Consider the following 19,886-nt stretch of genomic DNA (forward strand, 5'->3'; position numbering starts at 1 on the left):
GTACTGAAGTTTGATGTTGCAGTGAGCTGTGATGGTGCCACTACACTCTAGCCTGAGCAACACAATAAAAGCCTGTGTCATTAAAAAAAGAAAAGTGTTTTGTTGAATCTCAAAATATTTGGGGCAAGATTGGCTATGAAAGCAAATATGAATTTTTTCATATTGTGAATGGCAAACGATATTCAGATTTAACAAAAATAATTTTTTACACAAAATCTGCAAAGGAAGGTTCTGAAAAAACTTCTAAAATTAGTGTATTGACTTTTTGTTATACTTTCATGTAAAAATACCCGTTAAGTTTTTTTTTTTTTTTTGACATGGGTCTCAACTGTTTCACTTGTCAGGCTAGTCTCAAATTCCTGGGCTGAAGTGATCCACCCATCTTATCTTTCCAAATAACTGGGATTAGAGGCATGGGCCACCATGCCCAGCAATACCTATTATATCTAAAATGATAAGTCACAAACTTTTTAGCAGCTGTATTTTATATGATCAGCCACAAACACTGTGAGAAAATGAATTTGGATACTTAAGAAAGTGAATAGATATGACACCTAAAGCACTAAGAACAAAAGAAAAAAATAAATGAACTTCATCAAAAGTAAAAACTTTTGTGCTTCAAAGGACACTATAAAGTAAGAAGAATGGGAGAAAATAGTTGCGAATCTCGTGCCTGATAAGGGACTGCTTAGCTAACTGCCTACTTCACTATTTCTGAAATTTGTCTCTTTCTCTCCTCCGCTATTTGTCTACGTCTCTCCGTCTTATTCTTTTTTCTTTTATCTTTCCTTTTTTTTTTTTTTTTTTGAGACAGAGTCTCATTTTGTTGCCCTCAGAAGAGTGCCATGGCGTCATCATGGCTCATAGAAACCTCAAAGTCTTAGGCTCAAGCGATTCTCTTGTCTCACCCTCCCAAGTAACTGGGACTACAGGCACCTGCCACAATGCCCAGCTATTTTTAGAGATGGGGTCTCACTGTAGCTCAGGATGGTATCGAACTTGTAAGCTCTGGTGATCTGCCCCCCTCAGCCTCCCAAAGTGCTGGGATTATGGGCATGAACCACCACGTCCGGCCTTCTCCATCTTATTGTAAACCATCGTCACCTGGACTATTATAGTGGCTTCTTTACTGATCTCTCATCTACTTTCTCTCCACGTGGTGGCTAAAGCACTTTCTAATGTGTATTATCATTTCCTTCCAAACTTTTCAGGTTTTTTCCCATTACTTTTAGATAATGCCCTTACAAGGCTTAGCATGATCTAAACCCGTTTGTTTCTCATCCATGCCTTGGATTGCTACTTTGATATTTACTCTTTTCTTAGAATTATAAACTCCTCCCTTTCCTTTTATCTTCATGTCTTTGCATTTGTTACTCCTCTGCAATTCGTGCAGATTTCCTGTCTTCTGCAGCCCACTGCTCTACCATCTCCCTGTTCTTACAGTTTGTCACTTCTTCAAGCCAGTCTTTCTTCATCCCTGAGATTAGATTTGTCTCCCTGAAACACTTTCACAGTGCCTTGAACTTCACTTATTCAATATTACTACGTAATTTTATAGTAATTTATGTAATTATCTGTTTTCTGTTTAAGACTGTAAACTGTCATGTTCTGCACTACTTCATAAGCATATAATGCCTGGTTTTTTGTAGGCAGGTCATAGATATTTTGTGAATGGAATTAGATATTCGTTAATAAATTTAATCTTTATTTTTATCCTAAAGGGATGAAGAAAGGGAAGATTTTGATACTAGCGCTGAGAGCAAAGAAGTAGAGCAAAAGGAACTAGATCAAGATATGGTCACTGAAGATGAAGATGACTTAGGATCACAAAAAAGAAGCAGAAGGGGTAATAACACTGAAATTTCTTATGACCATGCTCATTTGTTTGTTTTTAATTGATAAGATACTTTATTAATCTAGCTGTTCGAAAATAGCCATTAAATTACTTTGATTTGTTTGTTTTTTAAATGCCTACCTTATAGCTGTGATGTATTATAAAAATGTTATTCATATTAGTATATTTACAAGTGGGTTGTTATTTATGTCCTTTATACTTCACAGAAGAGAGATAATATTTCAATCTCTTTAGTAAGTCAGTTTCTCATAACTTCAACTTTTGGCTATTCAACAAGTTTTGTTGAATGTCCACATTCACTACTTGACAGAAGACCAGATAGAAATTTTTGTTCTACAGTGTACACATTCACCGTGCAGTGGATGCCTCCCATGTGCTAGAGATAAAAAAATCAGAATGCTCATAGTTGGTATCATATTGCTGAGAATGAAAATCTTTACTGCCTCAAAATGATTTCATAAATTGCTAGATCAAAGGGAATATCTTTTTTAAATCCTGTTGATACAAGCTACTTCTAAGGATCTTTAATCACCTCCATTTAATGACTATTGAAGGAGGTCATTAAATTAATTCTGTGCCTATAATTTAGATGAAATCTCTTTTTTTTTTCTATATTGTTGTTTAAATGCTTACTTAGTAACATAGTGCATTAGTCTGCTTGGCCTGCCATATGGACAACCACAGACTGGGTTGGCTTTAATAACAGAAATTTGTTTTAACACAGTTCTGGAGGCTGGAAGTCTAAGATCAAGCTGTCAGGTGTCTGCTGAGGCCTGTCCTTGGCTTGCAGGCAGTCCCATCTTGCTATGTCCTCAAATGGCTTTTTCTCTGAGTTCTGGTATCTCTTGTTCTTATAAAGACCACAGTCCTGTTGGATTAGGGACCCACCCTTATGATTTCAACTAACCTTCATTATCTCCTTAAAGGCCCTACCTCCAAATATAGTTACATTATAGGTTAAGGCTTTAACATATGAATTTGGGATGGGGAGATAAAATTTAGCCCACAAAACATAATAACTTGAGGTAGCTTTGTATCTTTTCCAATGGACATTTAAAATAAGATGATGGTGCAAAGTGTTATTTTAACCATAGGGAAAGGGGGACAAAATGGATTTAAAGAATTCACAAGACAAGAAGAGATCAACTGTGTAACAGGCGAGCCTCTTATTGCTGATGAGGAAGAAATATTAAAACAAGAATACCAACGAAAAGAGAGAGAGCTCTCAGAAAAAATCCAAAGTGCCATAGCATGTACCAATATATTTCCTTTGGGTCGCGACCGCATGTATAGGCGATACTGGATTTTCCCTTCTATTCCTGGATTGTTCATTGAAGAAGATTATTCTGGCCTCACTGAAGACATGCTGTTGCCTAGACCTTCATTATTTCAGAATAATGTACAGTCTCAAGATCCTCAGGTATCCACTAAAACTGGAGAGTCTTTGAAGTCTGAATCTACCTCCAACTTTGACCAAGGTCCATGTGATTGTTCTGTGCAGCTGCCAAAACCAGTGCATAAGCCAAATCGGTGGTGCTTTTATAGTTCTCGTGAACAGCTAGACCAACTTATCGAAGCTCTTAATTCTAGAGGATATAGAGAAAGTGCCTTAAAAGAAACTTTGTTACAAGAGAAAAGCAGAATATGTGCACAGCTAGCCCGTTTTTCTGAAGAGAAATTTCATTTTTCAGGTAAATTTTTAACAAAATTTCCTTTATTTTTTTCTCCCCATAATCTCTGGTCATTCAAGATTAAACATTTTTCAAAGCATTAGAAATAAATTTACAGCACTTTATCTGTCATTTACACCATTCTCTTAATTTGCAAATTAGAGTTTGGGAATGTGTTTCTTTATAGAAACAAACTTCTGTAAACGCCATTGAGTTCTGTTTAAATTATGAGGATCCCATCTGCAATGTGAAGAGATAAATACCCTTCCTTTCTTCTCATTCTTTGGCCAGGGTGTATCAAAACTTGCCCCTAAATTCACCGTACATAGAGAAGTGGGAAATTGTAACTCAATGTACCTTTATTTACCAAATATTCACTGTAACATTTTACAAAAAGGTGGCCAACACATAGAGAATATTTTGTAAATATTTTTTTGAAATGTTATAATAAATATTTTGTAAATAAAGGTACATTTAGCTGTGATTTCCCAGTTTTCCTGTGTATGGTGACTTTCAGGGAAACTTCTGAGATACCTGTAGTTTAAGGAACTGCTTGACTGTTTCTGAAAGGGGCTGCCCTTTACCTACGAACAATGTATGAGGGTTCCAGTTTGATGACTAATGCTGTTGAGCATCTTTCCATTTACTCATTGGCTATTTGTATATCTTCCTTAAAGAAATATCCATTCAGTTCCTTTACCCATTTATTAATTGGATTATTTGTCTTTTTGTTGAGTTTTAAAAGTTCTGTATACATTCTGGATAAGGCCCTTACAAGATACATGATTTATAATTATTTATTTATGATACTTGGGGATTTACACTTTATATCCATTATTTCAAGATCATAATATCCACATGGGGTAATTATATATTTTAATAAGAAAATCATAATAAAGGTATTTCATTACTATTTCAGACAAACCACAAACTGATAGCAAACCTACATATAGTCGGGGAAGATCTTCCAATGCAAATGACCAATCTCAGATGTCTGCAGAAAGGCAACTTGAACTGAGGCTGAGAGATTTTCTTCTGGATATCGAAGACAGAATCTACCAAGGAACATTAGGAGCAATCAAGGTACCTATACTCTTGTAGTTTATCTAATTTGCTTGGTCCAGAATTTTGGTCATATTTGTTAGTTATATGATACAGGCAAGGTCTATGTGTTTTGAATAAACACTAGGGAATGACACTTTTTAAATCAAAAGTTTTAAGTTTATTTCTTTGCATCAAAATGTTTATGTATGGACATAAATCTTTCATTTTTTTCTGTAGACTCTCTACTTCAATGGATATAAAATTTTTTCTTAAATAGGGCTGGCCCCATATAGTGAGGGTGGCAGGTTCGAACTGTTCCCAGCCAAACTGCAACAAAACATAGCCGAGGGTTGTGGCGGGCACCTGTAGTCCCAGCTACTCGGGTGGCTGAGGCAAGAGAATCACTAAGTCCAAGAGCTGGAGGTTGCTGTGAGCTGTGACACCACAGCACTCTACCGAGGGCAACAAAGTGAGACAGAGTCCCCCCCCAAAAAAAAAAACTTAAATATAGGAGTATCTGCTTTTTAAAGCAGATTTTAATGAATATAATTGAACTTTTAATAATTTTTAGTATTTTAAATATAAATTTTATGATTTCAACAAATGTCGAGTTGTATAAGGATATTTTCTTCTTCCTTGACTAGCTCCTGCTTTGCCTGCTGAGTCAAGTTTGTTGATTTCTTTGTTACCTTTTTTAATCTAGAAGTAATTCATGCCTTTGCCATCATCTATCACTTTTTTGCTACTATCAAGTGGCCAATCTTAGATTTGTTAATGATTTCTTCATATAGAAAGTAAAGTATTAAAGCTTTCTTTTGGCTCGGTGCCTGTAGCTCAGTGGCTAGGGCGCCAGCCACATACACCGGAGCTGATGGGTTCGAATCCAGCCCAGGCCTGCCAAACAATGACAACTACAACCAAAAAATAGCCAGGCGTTGTGGTAGGTGCCTGTAGTACCAGCTACTTGGGGGGCTGAGGCAAGAGAATCGCTTAAGCCCAAGAGTTAGAAGTTGCTGTGAGCTGTGATGCCACAGCCTTCTACCAAGGGCAACATAGTGAAACTGTCTCAAAAAAAAAAAAAAAACAAGCTTTCTTCTGTGGATAATATGAATTCCATTTTGGCCACTTTGTAACATTATCTTTTTTTTTTTTTTGCAGTTTTTGGCTGGGGCTGGGTTTGAACCCACCACCTTCGGCACATGGGGCTGGCACCCAACTCCTTTGAGCCACAGGCGCCTGCCCATAGTAACCTTATCTTTACATTTCTTTTTGATTCATAATCTGTTCTAGAATATCCATGAATTAATTTTGTATTTACATTGAGCTTCATACCTCTTAGAAGCAACATACTGCATTTTTCAGGGTTAGTAAATTTGGATTTTGTTACAGGTTACAGATCGACACATCTGGAGATCAGCCTTAGAAAGTGGGCGGTATGAACTATTAAGTGAAGAAAACAAAGAAAATGGGATAATTAAAACTGTAAATGAAGATGTAGAAGAGATGGAAATTGATGAACAAGCAAAGGTCATAGTAAAAGACAGGTACAAAAAGGATTTCTCCAAAGTAATCATCACTTTTCCTTGCTACTTCAATTTTAAAGCTGGTGTGTTACTTTGGGTTTTTTTGTTTTTTTTTTTTTTATGAAAACTTTGTGTTTTGGGCGGTGCCTGTGGTTCAGTGGGTGGGAAGCCAGCCCTATATACTGAGGGTGGTGGATTTGAACCCAGCCCCGGCCAAACTGCAACAAAAAAATACCCGGGCATTGTGGCAGGTGCTTTTAGTCCCAGTTACTCGGGAGGCTGAGGCAAGAAAATCGCCTAAGCCCAGGAGTTGGAGGTTGCTGTGAGCTGTGAGGTCACGGCACTCTACTGACGGCAGTAAAGTGAGACTCCATCTCTTAAAAGAAAAAAAAACTTTGTGTTTTTGTTTGTCTGGTTTTTGTTTTATATAAAATTTTTTTAGGGGGTAGGACAGAGTCTGGCTCTGTCACCCAGGTAGAATGCAGTCGTCGTAACTCGCTGCAACCTCGAACTCCCAGGCTCAAGCAATTCTCAGACCTCACCCTTCCAGAGTACTAGGATTATAGGCATGAGCCACTGCTATCTCCTGTAACTATTTCTTTTATCTTCTTTAAAAAACATGTCATGAGGTTATTTCTAACCACTGAAACTATCATTTCCTAAACCTCAGGATCTCTGTTACTCCATTTTGTACTAATGCAATCAAAAGGTAGTTAATTAGAATAATGATACTTTTTCAAGAGTTTTCAAAAAAATCTTAGGACTTAAGATTTAAAATTTTTTTGAACTTAAGATTTTGTTTCTTTTCAGAAAATAGCTTTGTACTATCCATTCTTCTTTTCAGTAGGAAACCACAGTAAATTTGGTAGAGTTAAATATTATTTGAACTTAAATATTATTATTACTTGAATCAGAGTCTATATCTGTATAGATAGACACTTGTATGTTTTCAGGGAAATTTTGGATATTCTATGCCCTTAAGCAGTTGGTCATCGAGAAGGGAATGGTGGAAAGACATGAGACCAGCAGCTGTAGAATAGAGTAAGGGCTCTGACAGAAGGTAAATGCCCAGTGTCAGAGAAATACGTAGGAGGGCTTTTTGTCTGGGTGGGAGGTGCTAGAGGAAGTGACTGTGAAGCTGAGCCCTGAAGGTGGGGAGATGACGCTAGGATGAAGGACTATGCACAAAGGCTTTGAATGAATGGGTTTGCACTTTTATTTTTTATTTATTTATTTTGGTTTGCACTTTTGTTTATTTATTTATTTATTTATTTTAGATAGAGTCTCAAGCCGTCGCCCTGGGTAGAGTGCCATGGCTCACAACAGCCTCCAACTCTCGGACTCAAGCAATCCTCTTGCCTCAGTTTTTTTCTATTTTTAGTAGAGATAGGGTCTCAATTTTGCTCAGGCTGAGCTCAAGCTATCCACCCACCTCCGCCTCCTAGAGTGCTAGTATTACAGGAGTGAGCCATTATGCCCGGCTTCAGCTTTGCACTCTTAAGAGATCATTTAGCTAGAGTGTGGAGATTTTATTGCAGAGAAAGCAAGACTGAAGGCTAATGAACTAGCTAGGAGAAAGAGTTAAGAGTTCTGCCTAGTGGTTGAAGTGAGAGAAAAAGAAAACTTGAGGGAAGAGAAATTGAGAGACGCTGCCTGAGGTGCTTAGGCATTAAAGGCCCTTTACAATATCTCCTCTCTAAAACTTTGCCTGTGAGCCTTCCTCTGCTGTCTTTTTTCCTTCACATACTTGCCTTCAGGCCTTCTGAATCAGGGTTCTCAACCTGTGGGTCACGACCCCTTTGGACTGTATTAAAGGTTCACGGCTTTAGGAAGGTTGAGAACCAGTATTCTAAATGAATCTCTCTTCCCTAACTAGTTTACAACAGCTCCCTGAGATTAAGGAGATTAACTACTTCTAGAAGGGATATATAAGCATTTGAATGAATGAGTGAGCTCAAGTTTTACATAATAGTGTTTTTTAAGTAACCTCTTCATTGTTTTACTTGTAGACTTTCAGGGATAAAAACAGAAACGCCAAGTACTGTTTCAACTAGTGCAAGTACACCACAACCAGTGAGCACCGTGGTTCGTCACCTAGCAGTGGCACTCTTCCAGATAGAGCAGGGCATTGAGCGGCGTTTTCTTAAAGCTCCGCTTGGTAAGTGTCTGTTTTTATTTCAAAATGTTAATGATGTTTTAAGTAATTTGGAAAGTGCCCTTAAATAGAATTTTGTTGGCTGCCATAATGAAATTGATAAGCTAATTTAAAAACTTGAGATTAAGTTTTCATTTGAAAATGAGTTCTTCCTGGTGAGATTTGTTTTTAAAATAATGCCTGAATACTGTTTTTCTAATTCATTCCAGATATTTATTCATTTTAGTGAATGTTTTTAAACTGTTCCCAAATTTCAATCTCTTCCTCTGTGAACAGTTTAGTCAAAAGAAAGATTACCGGCGGCGCCTATGGCTCAGTGAGCAGAGCGCTGGCCCCATATGCCGAGTTCAAACCTAGCTCCGGCCAAACTGCAACAAAAAAATAGCCAGGCGTTGTGGCGGACGCCTGTAGTCCCAGCTACTTGGGAGGCTGAGGCAGGAGAATCGCCTAAGCCCAGGAGTTGGAGGTTGCTGTGAGCTGTGTGACGCCACGGCACTCTACCGAGGGCAATAAAGTGAAACTCTGTCTCTACAAAAAAAAAAAAAGAAAGAAAGATTACCGAAACCTACCAAATTATCAGACTTTGAATAATGAAAGATAATGCATAAAGACTTTTTTGTTTCCTTGGGTGGCGCCTGTTGCTCAGTGGGTAGGGCACCAGCCCCATATACCGAGGGTGGCCAGTTCGAACCCAGCCCCGGCCAAACTGCAACAAAAAATAGCTGGGCATTGTGGTGGGCCTCTATAGTCCCAGCTTCTCAGGAGGCTGAGGCAAGAGAATCGCCTAAGCCCAGGAGTTGGAGGTTACTGTGAGCTGTGACGCTACAGCACTTTACCAAGGGCGATAAAGTGAGACTCTGTCTCTAAAAAAAAAAAAAAGAAGAAGAAAAAGAAAAAAACTTAAAGACTTTTTTTCCTGTTGTTTAAGATGGAATTCCAAACAAATGACTTACAATGTCCACCATTTGAAGCATAGTTTAATGATACAGGTCACTAACCTAAGCACTGTATGAGAATTGCTAAATCAGAATTACCAAATGTTGGTCAATGAGGTGGCTCATGCCTGTAATCCTGGCACTCTGGGAAGCCAAGGTGGGTGGATCCCTGAGCTTAGGAGTTTGAGACCAGTCTGAGCAAGAGTGACCCTGTATTGTGGCAGGCCACTGTAGTCCCAGATACTCAGGAGGCTAAGACAGGAGGATGACTTAAGCCCAAGAGTTTGAGGTTGCTATGAACTACATCCCCACAGACTCTACCCAGGGCAACACAGTGAGACTTCTTCTCATTCATTCATTGATAGATAGATGCATAGATATATAGATAGATAGAAATACCAAATGTTCTACCTGGGCAGATTAGCCTCACCTGGGCAGGACAGGTCTACTTGGGTGGGTACACCTTATTCTATCATTCTAGCCTTTTTAGTTTTTATAAGGAGGTGGGATGATAGGCGTGGTATCTCTTTAACTACATCCTGTGGGGGGCGGGGGGCTGCATGGGCTGCCTGTAAAAAGAATGGGAGAGGAATAGGGTAAGGGGGTGGTGTAGGAACTCTGGCTTTTTCAGTCTGAGTTGGTTGGTATCCAGTAAGGCGAAGGATATGAGGAGTTGTTTTTGGGTGACTGTCTAGTTAATAAGCCATGAGGCGGAGGGTTACTGGTCCAAAACTGAGAATGAGAAAAAAAATTATAAATAGTGACCTTACCAGACAGTAATTAAAGAAGAAGATGGACAGTAAGAGGCGGGAACCAGTTGTAGTTGCCAGCACCGCTAGCAATCCTGAGAGGACATCTAATACCCATTACCAAGATCTCTGCCTGTTTTTAGAGGGTTTTTACAAGGTGGCAGCATGGATGAATTTGCTCCTGTGTTTGTTAGAAAAGAGAAAAGCTTGGCTTACCTTCTATAAGCAAAAATACCTAGAGTTGAGTTTTCCGGGATGACATCCAGGAGGCATTCTGATTTTCTGGGGGTCATTGGTCTTTTGCAGCTAGGCTCAAGAGGGAATTTCAGCCACATTCTGAGAGTGTCTGCACCGGATCTTCAGAAAGACCCAGGTAGCCAGACCTCTGCCTGCTGGACACAGTTTGAGGGGGTGGTTTGGATTTGGGGCACTGCTTTGCCCAGAAGGCTGGTTGCTGCACTTAAAGCAGAAGCCTGAGGAAGATTTTGTTTGTTTGTCACCACCACCACCCCTTGCTGACAAGGCCCTTCTCTTCAGCTTTAAAGGGCCAGTTGACCCATCCATTGAGTTTTCCCCTCTGCCATTGAGTTATTAATCTCAGTAGTTGTTAGAAGTTCTGCTTCTTTTTCACACTATCTGGTTATTTATTCATATTTTTCAACTCTTATTTCCTAAAACACATTAAGCATAATTATTTTGTATTCTGAGTCTACTTCTAGTATCTGAAGTCTTTATAAGTTTGATTCTGATGGCTATTACAGTGTTTTGTTCCCCACGTCTATAGTTTTTTGCTTAGCTTGGATTCCTCAGATTTGCTCTATAGAAATGTTTTCAGAGAGAATTTGCAAAGATTTGTACTTGTTTCTGCCATTTACATGAGGTCACTACTGATCCTAGATCACTTCAAAATCATAGTCTGTGTTTTTTTAAGTTTTAAACTTGTTCAAGGCTTTGCTTGTGGTTACAGATTCTCAGGATAAACTTTTTTTTTTTTTATCTTATCCTTTTATTTTGTGTAGCACCCTTTTCCACTCTGACACTTAAAAGAGTAGCCTTTTGAAGTCTTATCTTTCTGGAGAGGAGCTCTCCACCTTGGTGGGCCAAGGGGTTTCATGTCCTATTTCTCACCCTGCTCAGCAGTGAACAGGAGCTCAAGGTCCACTGGGGTTTGGCAAGTCTCTTGTTTCATGGTTTTAACTCATTGTGTATAGCTTCACTTTCCCAGCTGTACTTAGCCTGCCTTGAAGATAAGGACCATAGAATAGACTTGTTTCTTATCTCTGAAATGCTGCAAATGGGGGAGAGCTATATAATGCAAGAGCAATGATACTGAGCAGCATTCCAGGAGGCCAAGGCGGGTGAGTCTCTTGAGCTCATGATGAGACCAGCCTGAGCAAAAGTGAGACCCCTGTCCCTAAAAAAATTGGTGAGCATTGTAGTGGGTGCCTGTAGTCCTGGCTGCTTGGGAGGCTGAAGCAGCCGTTTGAGCTTAAGGTTGCTGTGAGCTATGATGCAACAGCACTCTACCAGGGGCAAGAAAGTGAGGCTCTGTCTCAAAAAAAAAAGAAAAAAGAATAATGATACACTTTATGTATATGATCTCATTTGATGGGTCCAGCAGCTTTCAGAGGTACATACTATCTACTTATTACAACTGAGGGAGGACCTGAGACACAGAGGGGTTGAGTAACTTGTCTAACCTCATGTAGGGGAGCCAGTACTCATCTCAGAGCCAACTAACTCCAAAGCCAGTATTCCTTTACCATTATGCTACTGCCCATGAGGTTTTATTTGAGGATTAACAGTAGGAAACATAGCATTTCCTATTATAACCAGGTTATGTATGGAATCTTATATATACCTTGAGGAATTCATTATAATGTTTTAGGAAAATTAAGATGGTAATTATCTTAAATAGTGAAATGGAAATTACACATCATTGTAAAATGATGAACTCACTATAGATTGATAACATGTAATCAAATAATTCTTAATTGTTTTTAGCCCAGAAGATAAAGGAATGGTGATATTAATGATAGAAGATTTCAACTATTCCTATATATTGGTGCTGAAAATTCTTTTTGGTGAATTACTGATACTGTTTTTATTTACTGCAATTTTAGAATATCTTTTCTTACAGATAGAAGGCAATATAGTTGGTATTTGTACACAATTGATAAATTGATAAATAATAACCTTATTGAGATAAAATTAAAGTGTCAGGAATGGTGTTTTTAGTATATTCACTGTTGGTGCAGCCATCATCACTATCTAACTTCGGTTAGAGAGCAGTTCATCTTTTACTGAAAATGGGGAAGCAGGGACTGCACCTATGGCTCAAAGGAGTAGGATGCCAGCCCCATATACCAAAGGTGGTGGGTTCAAAACTGGCCCCGGCCAAAAACTGCAAAAAAAAAGAAAATGGGGAAGCAATATCCTGGTTCAAATGAATAGTAATTTATAATCATATTTAGCCAGTTTTCTAAATAAGATGAAGATTTAATGTAAAAACTTGCTTGAGAATACATTGCCTAAGTTATTTTTCTTTCTTAACCACTGAAATTTGTTAGCATTTGATTTATGGATTTAAGTAATTCCTCATGATAAACAATATGTGGCTCAGCGAATATTTTATATGAGCTTTGTTGGGTTTTTTGTCCGTTTGGTTGGTTGGTTTCTCTTTTTGTGGTTAGCAACTATTGCCTGAAAAACATGAGTTGTTTTTTGGTTTTTGGTTTTGGGTTTTTTTGTTTTTGTTTTTGTTTTGAGACAGAGTCTCATTCAGAATTGCCCTGGGTAGAATGCCATGGCATCATAGCTCACAGCAACCTCAAACTCTGGGCTCAAGCGATCTTCTAGCCTCAGTTTTTCTATTTTTAGTAGAGATGAGGTCTTGCTCTTGCTCAGGCTAGTCTTGAACTCCTGAGCTCAAGCAACCCACCTGCTTCTTACAGTGCTAGGATTACAGGCATGAGCTACTGTGCCCAGCTGAGATTTTTTTTTTTTTAATGTTAACATGATCTCTTGGTTAAATATCAGAAGATAAAAATGTGACATCTAACCTGTTTAAACTGCCAAGAAAATAGTTGTAGGATATGTCTAATTTTGCCTAAAAACTTTAATTACTTTTTTTTTTTTTTAAGATGCCAGTGACAGTGGGCGTTCTTATAAAACAGTCCTAGACCGTTGGAGAGAATCTCTCCTTTCCTCTGCTAGTCTATCCCAAGTTTTTCTTCACCTGTCCACCTTGGACCGTAGTGTGATATGGTCTAAATCTATACTGAATGCCCGTTGCAAGATATGCCGAAAGAAGGGTGATGCTGAAAACATGGTTCTTTGTGATGGCTGTGATCGGGGTCATCATACTTACTGTGTTCGACCAAAGCTCAAGGTATTTTTTCTTCTTCTGCTTTTCAGAATTAAGATAATCAGATTTTGAAAGATAGATGATTGAGATTATTTCTGTGTTTTGTTAAGACTGTACCTGAAGGAGATTGGTTTTGTCCAGAATGTCGACCAAAGCAACGTTCTAGAAGACTGTCCTCTAGACAGAGACCTTCCGTGGAAAGTGATGAAGAAATGGAAGAGAGTATGGAAGGTGAGGTTGGTGAAGCTGATGATGATGATGAAGGTCAAAGTGAAGAGGAAGAGTATGAGGTAGAACAAGATGAAGGTGACTCTCAAGAAGAGGAGGAAATCAGGTAAGTAATAACATGCAACAAAACAAGAGTATGTCTTAATTAGACAATCTTTTGACTGTTCAATTATAAATGGAATAGTTGGGGTCTATAATGTTTTGGGTGTTTTTTTGTAGAGACAGAGTCTCACTTTACTGCCCTCGGTAGAATGCCATGACGTCACAGGACTCACAGCAACCTCTAGCTCTTGGGCTTACGCGGTTCTCTTGCCTCTGTCTCCCGAGCAGCTGGGACTACAGGCACCTGCCACAGCGCCTGGCTATTTTTTGGGTTTTGGCCGGGGCTGGGTTTGAACCCGCCACCCTCAGTATATGGGGCCGGCGCCCTACTCACTGAGCCACAGGCGCCGCCCAGGGTCTATAATGTTTTAAAACTAAAATATAGTAGCCCGAAGCTACCTTTGCTTTTTATATATTATAAACATTCAAAAATATTCCCAAGGAGTGGGATTTGGGCAATCTATAGAGAATGATCTATGACAGGGAGTACACTGTATTTTTGTAATATGCCTGCCACATTAGCACCCAGAAACAACCATTATATAACCAAGAATTCTTCATATAATTAGCAAACTTTGTTACCTAAGCCTAACAATGGATGTGGAGCCCAGATACTCCTCCTGCTGTGGCCGCACTGGAACGATCACCCTTCTTGGGCTGAAATAAAGGTACATACATGTCCTGAAGGTAGATATGCATGAACACACATCTACCCAGGGATGCTGTTGGTCTGATTCCAGACCACTGCAATAAAGCAAATCACACTAACTTTTTTGGTTTCTCAGTGCTTATATAAAGCACTTACATTTACACTGTATCATAGTCTATTAGGCATGCAATAGGATTATTTGTTGAAAAAAACAAAGGATAGCACTCTGGGAGGGTGAGGCACGTGGATTGCTTGAGCTCAGGAGATAGAGACCAACCTAAGCAAGAGCAAGACTCTGTGTCTACTAAAAATAGAAAAACTACCCAGGCCCTATGATGGGTGCCTATAATCCCAGCTACCCTGGAGGCTGAGGCAAGAGGATCCTTAAGCCCAAGAGTTTGAGGTTGCTGTGAGCTATGACACCACAGCACTCTATCCAGGGTGATGGAGTGAGACTCGATCTTAACAACAACAACAACAAAAAAATACCTTAATTTAAAAATATTTTATTGTTAAAAATTAACTTGACACAGGTACAAAAAGTAAACTCATCATGCTTTTGGAAAAATAGTTGCCATCAGTTTGTTTAAAACACACACACATACATGATCTGAGGCACACAATAAAGGGAAGAGCCAGTCACACCAGGGGAAGTCATATTGGGCTCCTTGTTCTCACCATTTTCTGTCCCACTTTTAAATATTTGAATTTCATTTGTGTGGAATCAGGAAAATAAATGTAAAACAAGAGCAACCCAGAATTGTCAAAGTATAAAAGGACCAGTTGGAGGAGGTGAAGTAAAGATCACAGTGCCCCCACTGGTTTTAAACACAGTATTATTTGTTAAGAATAGTAGCTACAGGAGTTATCTTCTCTATAGCTTATGAGGGCAATATTGTGTTAAGTACAAAGATGGTAACAAATTTGGGAAATTCTTGCAAATACTCCAGGTACCTAAACTAGAAGTCCAGGTATGTGGGGAGATGGATTCAAAGAGGCACAATGGCATTGTTTTGTCCTTTTAACTAAGGACAATAAAAAGGGCTCGGTACCTGTAGCAGCACAGGTGTTATGGCGCCAGCCACATGCACCGAGGCTGGCGGGTTCAAGCCCAGCCCAGACCAGCTAAGCAACAATGACAACTACAACAACAACAACAAAATAGCCAGTCGCTGTGGCGGGCACATGTAGTCCCAGCTACATAGGAGGCTGAGGCAAGAGAATTGCTTAAGCCCAAGAGTTAGCAGTTGCTGTGAGCTGTGACACCACTGCCCTCTACCCACGGTAACATAGTGAGACTCTGTCTCAAAAAAAGAAAAAAGATTAGATCTAGTTTTGCAATTCACAGTTAAAATCAGAAGACAGCAGAGAGGTTCTTGGCTTGGTATTCAGGAGCAATAGGTTCAAGGCCCACTTTAGTGACAGCCCTTGACAAAAACTGTAGTTTACCTCAGTATCAACAATAATGAAAAGTGATAGTCTGTTGTAGCAAAATGAGACAAAAGAATTGCCTTTTAATATTAGTTTATCACTCTTTTCAGTTTTTCAATATGATAGACTAGGTCTATTTATCGGATTTGAGTGTAGGATAAGTATCAGTTACACAAAAAATTTGTTTATAACTCATTGACTTAATAGAACAAGGAAAATAAAGCTAATGGTGTTCATCATTGTTCTGCACAATAATCATGTTTTCTAACAATATTTATAGCCCACCAAAACGAGGAAGACCACAAGTTAGATTGCCAATAAAAACAAGAGGGAGACTAAGCTCCTCTTTCTCAAGTCATGGCCAACGACAAGATTCTGGAAGATACCCTTCAAGGAGTCAGCACAGTACACCCAAGACAACTATTTCTTCTAAAACCACTGGTAGAAGCCTAAGAAAAATAAATTCTGCTCCTTCTACAGAAACTAAATCTTTAAGAATTGCTAGTCGTTCAACTCGCCACAGTCATGGCCCACTGCAAGCAGATGTATTTGTGGAACTACTTAGTCCTCGTAGAAAAAGTAGAGGCAGAAAAAGTGCTAATAGTACACCAGAAAATAGTCCCAACTTCCCTAACTTCAGAGTCATTGCCACAAAGTCAAGTGAACAGTCAAGATCTTTAAGTGTTGCTTCAAAACTTTCTCTCCAAGATAGTGAATCCAAAAGGAGATGCAGAAAAAGACAATCTACAGGTAAGAAGTCCAGTTTAAACCCTCTGTACCTAAGAAAATTGAATAATTTAGAAATATTGAATGTTAAAATACCTTAGGTCATTTTTTAAAGGCTTTCACTAAGATTTTAATGAATTTTTTAAATAAAAATTAAATTAAAAATTAAAATGTTACTAAAAATTTAGTTAACAGTTACTAGGGAACAACTGACCTAACTCAATACTCATCAAAGGGGCAGCTGTTTAGGGAATAAAGATAATTTACATCACTCATCTTTCAGCTAGTATAGCAGGATAATGTAATAATTTGCAAATGAGGCTCTGTTTTAAATGGAGATACTTGGCCATTTGTTGAATGGTCTCAGTGTAATACCATAACACATTTCACGCTCTCCCTTTTTTCCTCCCTCAAAACACACATATTTATAATCATTTAAACAGCTATATTAAGTTATATGATAAGGTCCACATGTGAAATACTGGATTTGTGGGGAGAGGCAGAGTTGAGGGCAGTGATATTTTTAGGGAGTGACCAGTAGCTATCTTTTGATTCTGGTTTTTGTTTATAGTGATCTTTTTCATATAATAATCTCTTTATTCATCCTTTATCTCTTCAGTGCTGTTTCCTTTTTTAAAGTTTATTTAGTAATAAAACTGATATTTTAAAAAAAATGAAGTTAAACATAAAAATTGCTACTGTTTTTCAAACAATTGTAAGAAGGTCGTGTGTTCATTTTTCAGATACATGACAGGATTAAGGACTCCAATGATGAAAGAATGGCACATAGTCTGTTTATGCAGTCACCAGTTGTCAAATTTGGGGGGGGGATGTATCAGATTATTTTATACCAATCAGGATCTAATTTAGCTTCTCTTATCCCCTTATCTCTGTTGCTCTTTCCTAATTCTCTAAGGTGTTTGGAGAAATAACACACCTGAAAATTTTTTATTCAAAAAACTCTGCAGGGCTGGGCATGGTGGCTCATGCCTATAATCCGAGAATTCTGGGAGGCTGAGGCAGGAGGATCGTTCAAGGCCAGGAGTTCAAGACCATCCTGAGCAAGAGCAAGACACCTTGTCTTTACAAAAAATATAAAAATGAACTGGGCATTGTGGTATCCACTTACAGTCTCAGCTACTTGGGAGGCTGAAGCAGGAGGATCACTTGAGTCCAGGAATTTGAGGTTACAGTAGGCTTTGATAATACCACTGTACCCTAAGCCCAGGCAACAGAGCAAAACCCTATCTCAAAAAAAAAAAAAATATATATATATATATAAAATATTTGACTTTATCATTGAGAATTGCTTTTCTTTTGTGTAAGGTAAGTTATATATAGGTCTAGTTTTTAGAACTGAAGGGGTTTTTATTTTAAGGGCATACTTTAGGAAATATTAGGGAATTGCTTGTTTCTTTCATTTTACTATGGTTGAAAAAGTATTTTTAATAAACCTATAAAAATCCACAAACTTTGTGTTTTAGGTTTTTCTTTTGCATTATACTCTTTCACAGTCTTTTCTCAATGAATGTTTGGTCAGATATTTTTAAGATCAAAAAGGACATAATGAATATTTATTTCTGATTTTCCTATCATAAAAGAAATTAACCTTCAGTGACTAGAGTGTCTGAATTTTCAGTTTGAATTTGATTTGTATTTATATGCACAGTTAGATTGTGGTGATGAAACATTTTTCTTTCTTATCATGTAAAATGTTTTGATTATTTACTCAGAGTCATCTCCTATGACACAGAGTCGAAGGAGTTCTGGCCGACAGGGAGGAGTCCATGAACTGTCTGCCTTTGAACAACTTGTTGTGGAACTGGTACGGCATGATGACAGCTGGCCTTTTTTGAAACTGGTTTCTAAAATTCAGGTAATAATATTACCAGACTTTGTTTTCTTATGCATTTTTTGATTGAGTATGCATGGCAACTTTGAGGTAGTCAAGATACCTATTACTGTCTTCTTTCTTAAAAAATAGAAGGTTGTTCCTATATTGAAAATAATGGAGCTAGAAAGGATAATATTGTGGCTGACATAATGGCTCATACCTGTGATCCTGGTCCTTTGGGAGGCTGAGGTAGCAGGATTGCTTGAAGCCAGGAGTTCAACACCAGCCTGGACAATATAGTGAGACCCCCACACACAAAAAAAAAATAGAAAAATTAACTGGGTGTGGTGGCAGGTACCTGTAGTCCCAGCTACTGGAGAGACTGAGGCAGGAAGATCACTTGAGACCACAGGTTTTAGGTTACAGTAAGCTATGATCTGGCCACTGCACTCTAGCCCAGGCCATAGAGTAAGACTCTGTCTCAAAAAAAAAAAAAAAAAGAAGAAGAAGAAAAAGCATAGTCTCCTCAGTCCCTTCTCTTTTTTTTTTGAAACAGAGTCTCAAACTGTCACCCTGGGTAGAATGCCGTGGCATCACAGCTCACAGCAACCTCAAAACTCTTGGGCTCAAGTGATTCTCTTGCCTCAGCCTCCCAACTAGCTGGGACCACAGGCGCCCACCACAACACCTGGCTATTTTTTTTTGTTGTTGCAGTTGTCATTGTTTTAGCTGGCCCAGTCTGGGTTCGAACCCACCAGCCTCCGTGTATATGGTTGGCGCCCTACCCCTTGAGCCACGGGCACCGCCTCCTCAGTCCCTTCTAAATCTATAACTGATTCTTTATAAATGACAGTGTGCTAAAATGACCTCACTGCTTTGTTCTGTGTAATAAAAATGAATAGAGTTAATTCAACTGAGTGCCATTAATGGTATTTCTCTTAGGTAAAATAGATAAAAAGAGTAGTTCCGAAATTTCTGGGACTATGAACACTCAAAAATGAGAACATGGAGAATGGTGGATAATTTAATTGGAGCAGACAGTGCGTATTAAGGTCTCACCTGTCTGTGTAGGTGAAGATTTCTGAATGAAGAAGTAACATCATTAAAATTCTACTTTAAGATTTCTAGAGCAGGAATGTGAGAATATTGAAAGGCATCTAAAAAGGTTAAATCTTAATTTGACTCATTTTTTCTGGGTAGATTTTGTTCTGAATTAAGCTTTGTTACATTAATTTCTTTTTTCTTTTCTTTTCTTTTTTTTTTTTTGCAGTTTTTGGCCAGGGCTGGGTTTGAACCCGCCACCTCTGGCATACGGGGCTGGCGCCCTACCCCTTTGAGCCACAGGCACCACCCTTCTTTCTTTTTTTTTTTTGAGACTGAGTCTCACTTTCTTGTCCCCTGATAGAGTACCTTGGCATTATAGCTCACAACAACCTCAAACTCTTGGGCCCAAGCAATCCGCTTGCCTCAGCATCCCAAATGGCCGGGACTACAGGCACCTGCCACAACACCTGGCTGTTTTTTAGGGATGGTATCTCTTGCTCAGGCTGATCTCAAACTGGTGAGCTTTAGCAGTCCACTCACCTTGGCCTCAGAGTGGTGGGATTATAGGTGTGAG

At 38.7% G+C, this 19,886-nt stretch overlaps 1 protein-coding gene across 3 annotated transcripts in view; it reads left to right on the forward strand.

Moving 5' to 3' along the window:
• Positions 1 to 19,886, forward strand: part of BAZ1A (bromodomain adjacent to zinc finger domain 1A) — a 108,505-nt gene that overhangs the window by 86,257 nt on the left and 2,362 nt on the right. For all 3 annotated transcript variants that reach the window (XM_053594689.1, XM_053594690.1, XM_053594688.1), the window contains 9 exons: positions 1,722 to 1,846; positions 2,950 to 3,546; positions 4,445 to 4,608; positions 5,959 to 6,113; positions 8,102 to 8,250; positions 13,075 to 13,322; positions 13,409 to 13,632; positions 15,989 to 16,458; positions 18,168 to 18,310. In XM_053594689.1, coding sequence (XP_053450664.1) covers positions 1,722 to 1,846; positions 2,950 to 3,546; positions 4,445 to 4,608; positions 5,959 to 6,113; positions 8,102 to 8,250; positions 13,075 to 13,322; positions 13,409 to 13,632; positions 15,989 to 16,458; positions 18,168 to 18,310 — 2,275 coding nt within the window. The remainder of the gene's footprint in view (positions 1 to 1,721; positions 1,847 to 2,949; positions 3,547 to 4,444; positions 4,609 to 5,958; positions 6,114 to 8,101; positions 8,251 to 13,074; positions 13,323 to 13,408; positions 13,633 to 15,988; positions 16,459 to 18,167; positions 18,311 to 19,886) is intronic.

This window comes from Nycticebus coucang, chromosome 6 (genome assembly GCF_027406575.1).
Source record: "Nycticebus coucang isolate mNycCou1 chromosome 6, mNycCou1.pri, whole genome shotgun sequence".
Classification (NCBI taxonomy): Eukaryota; Metazoa; Chordata; class Mammalia; order Primates; family Lorisidae; genus Nycticebus; species Nycticebus coucang.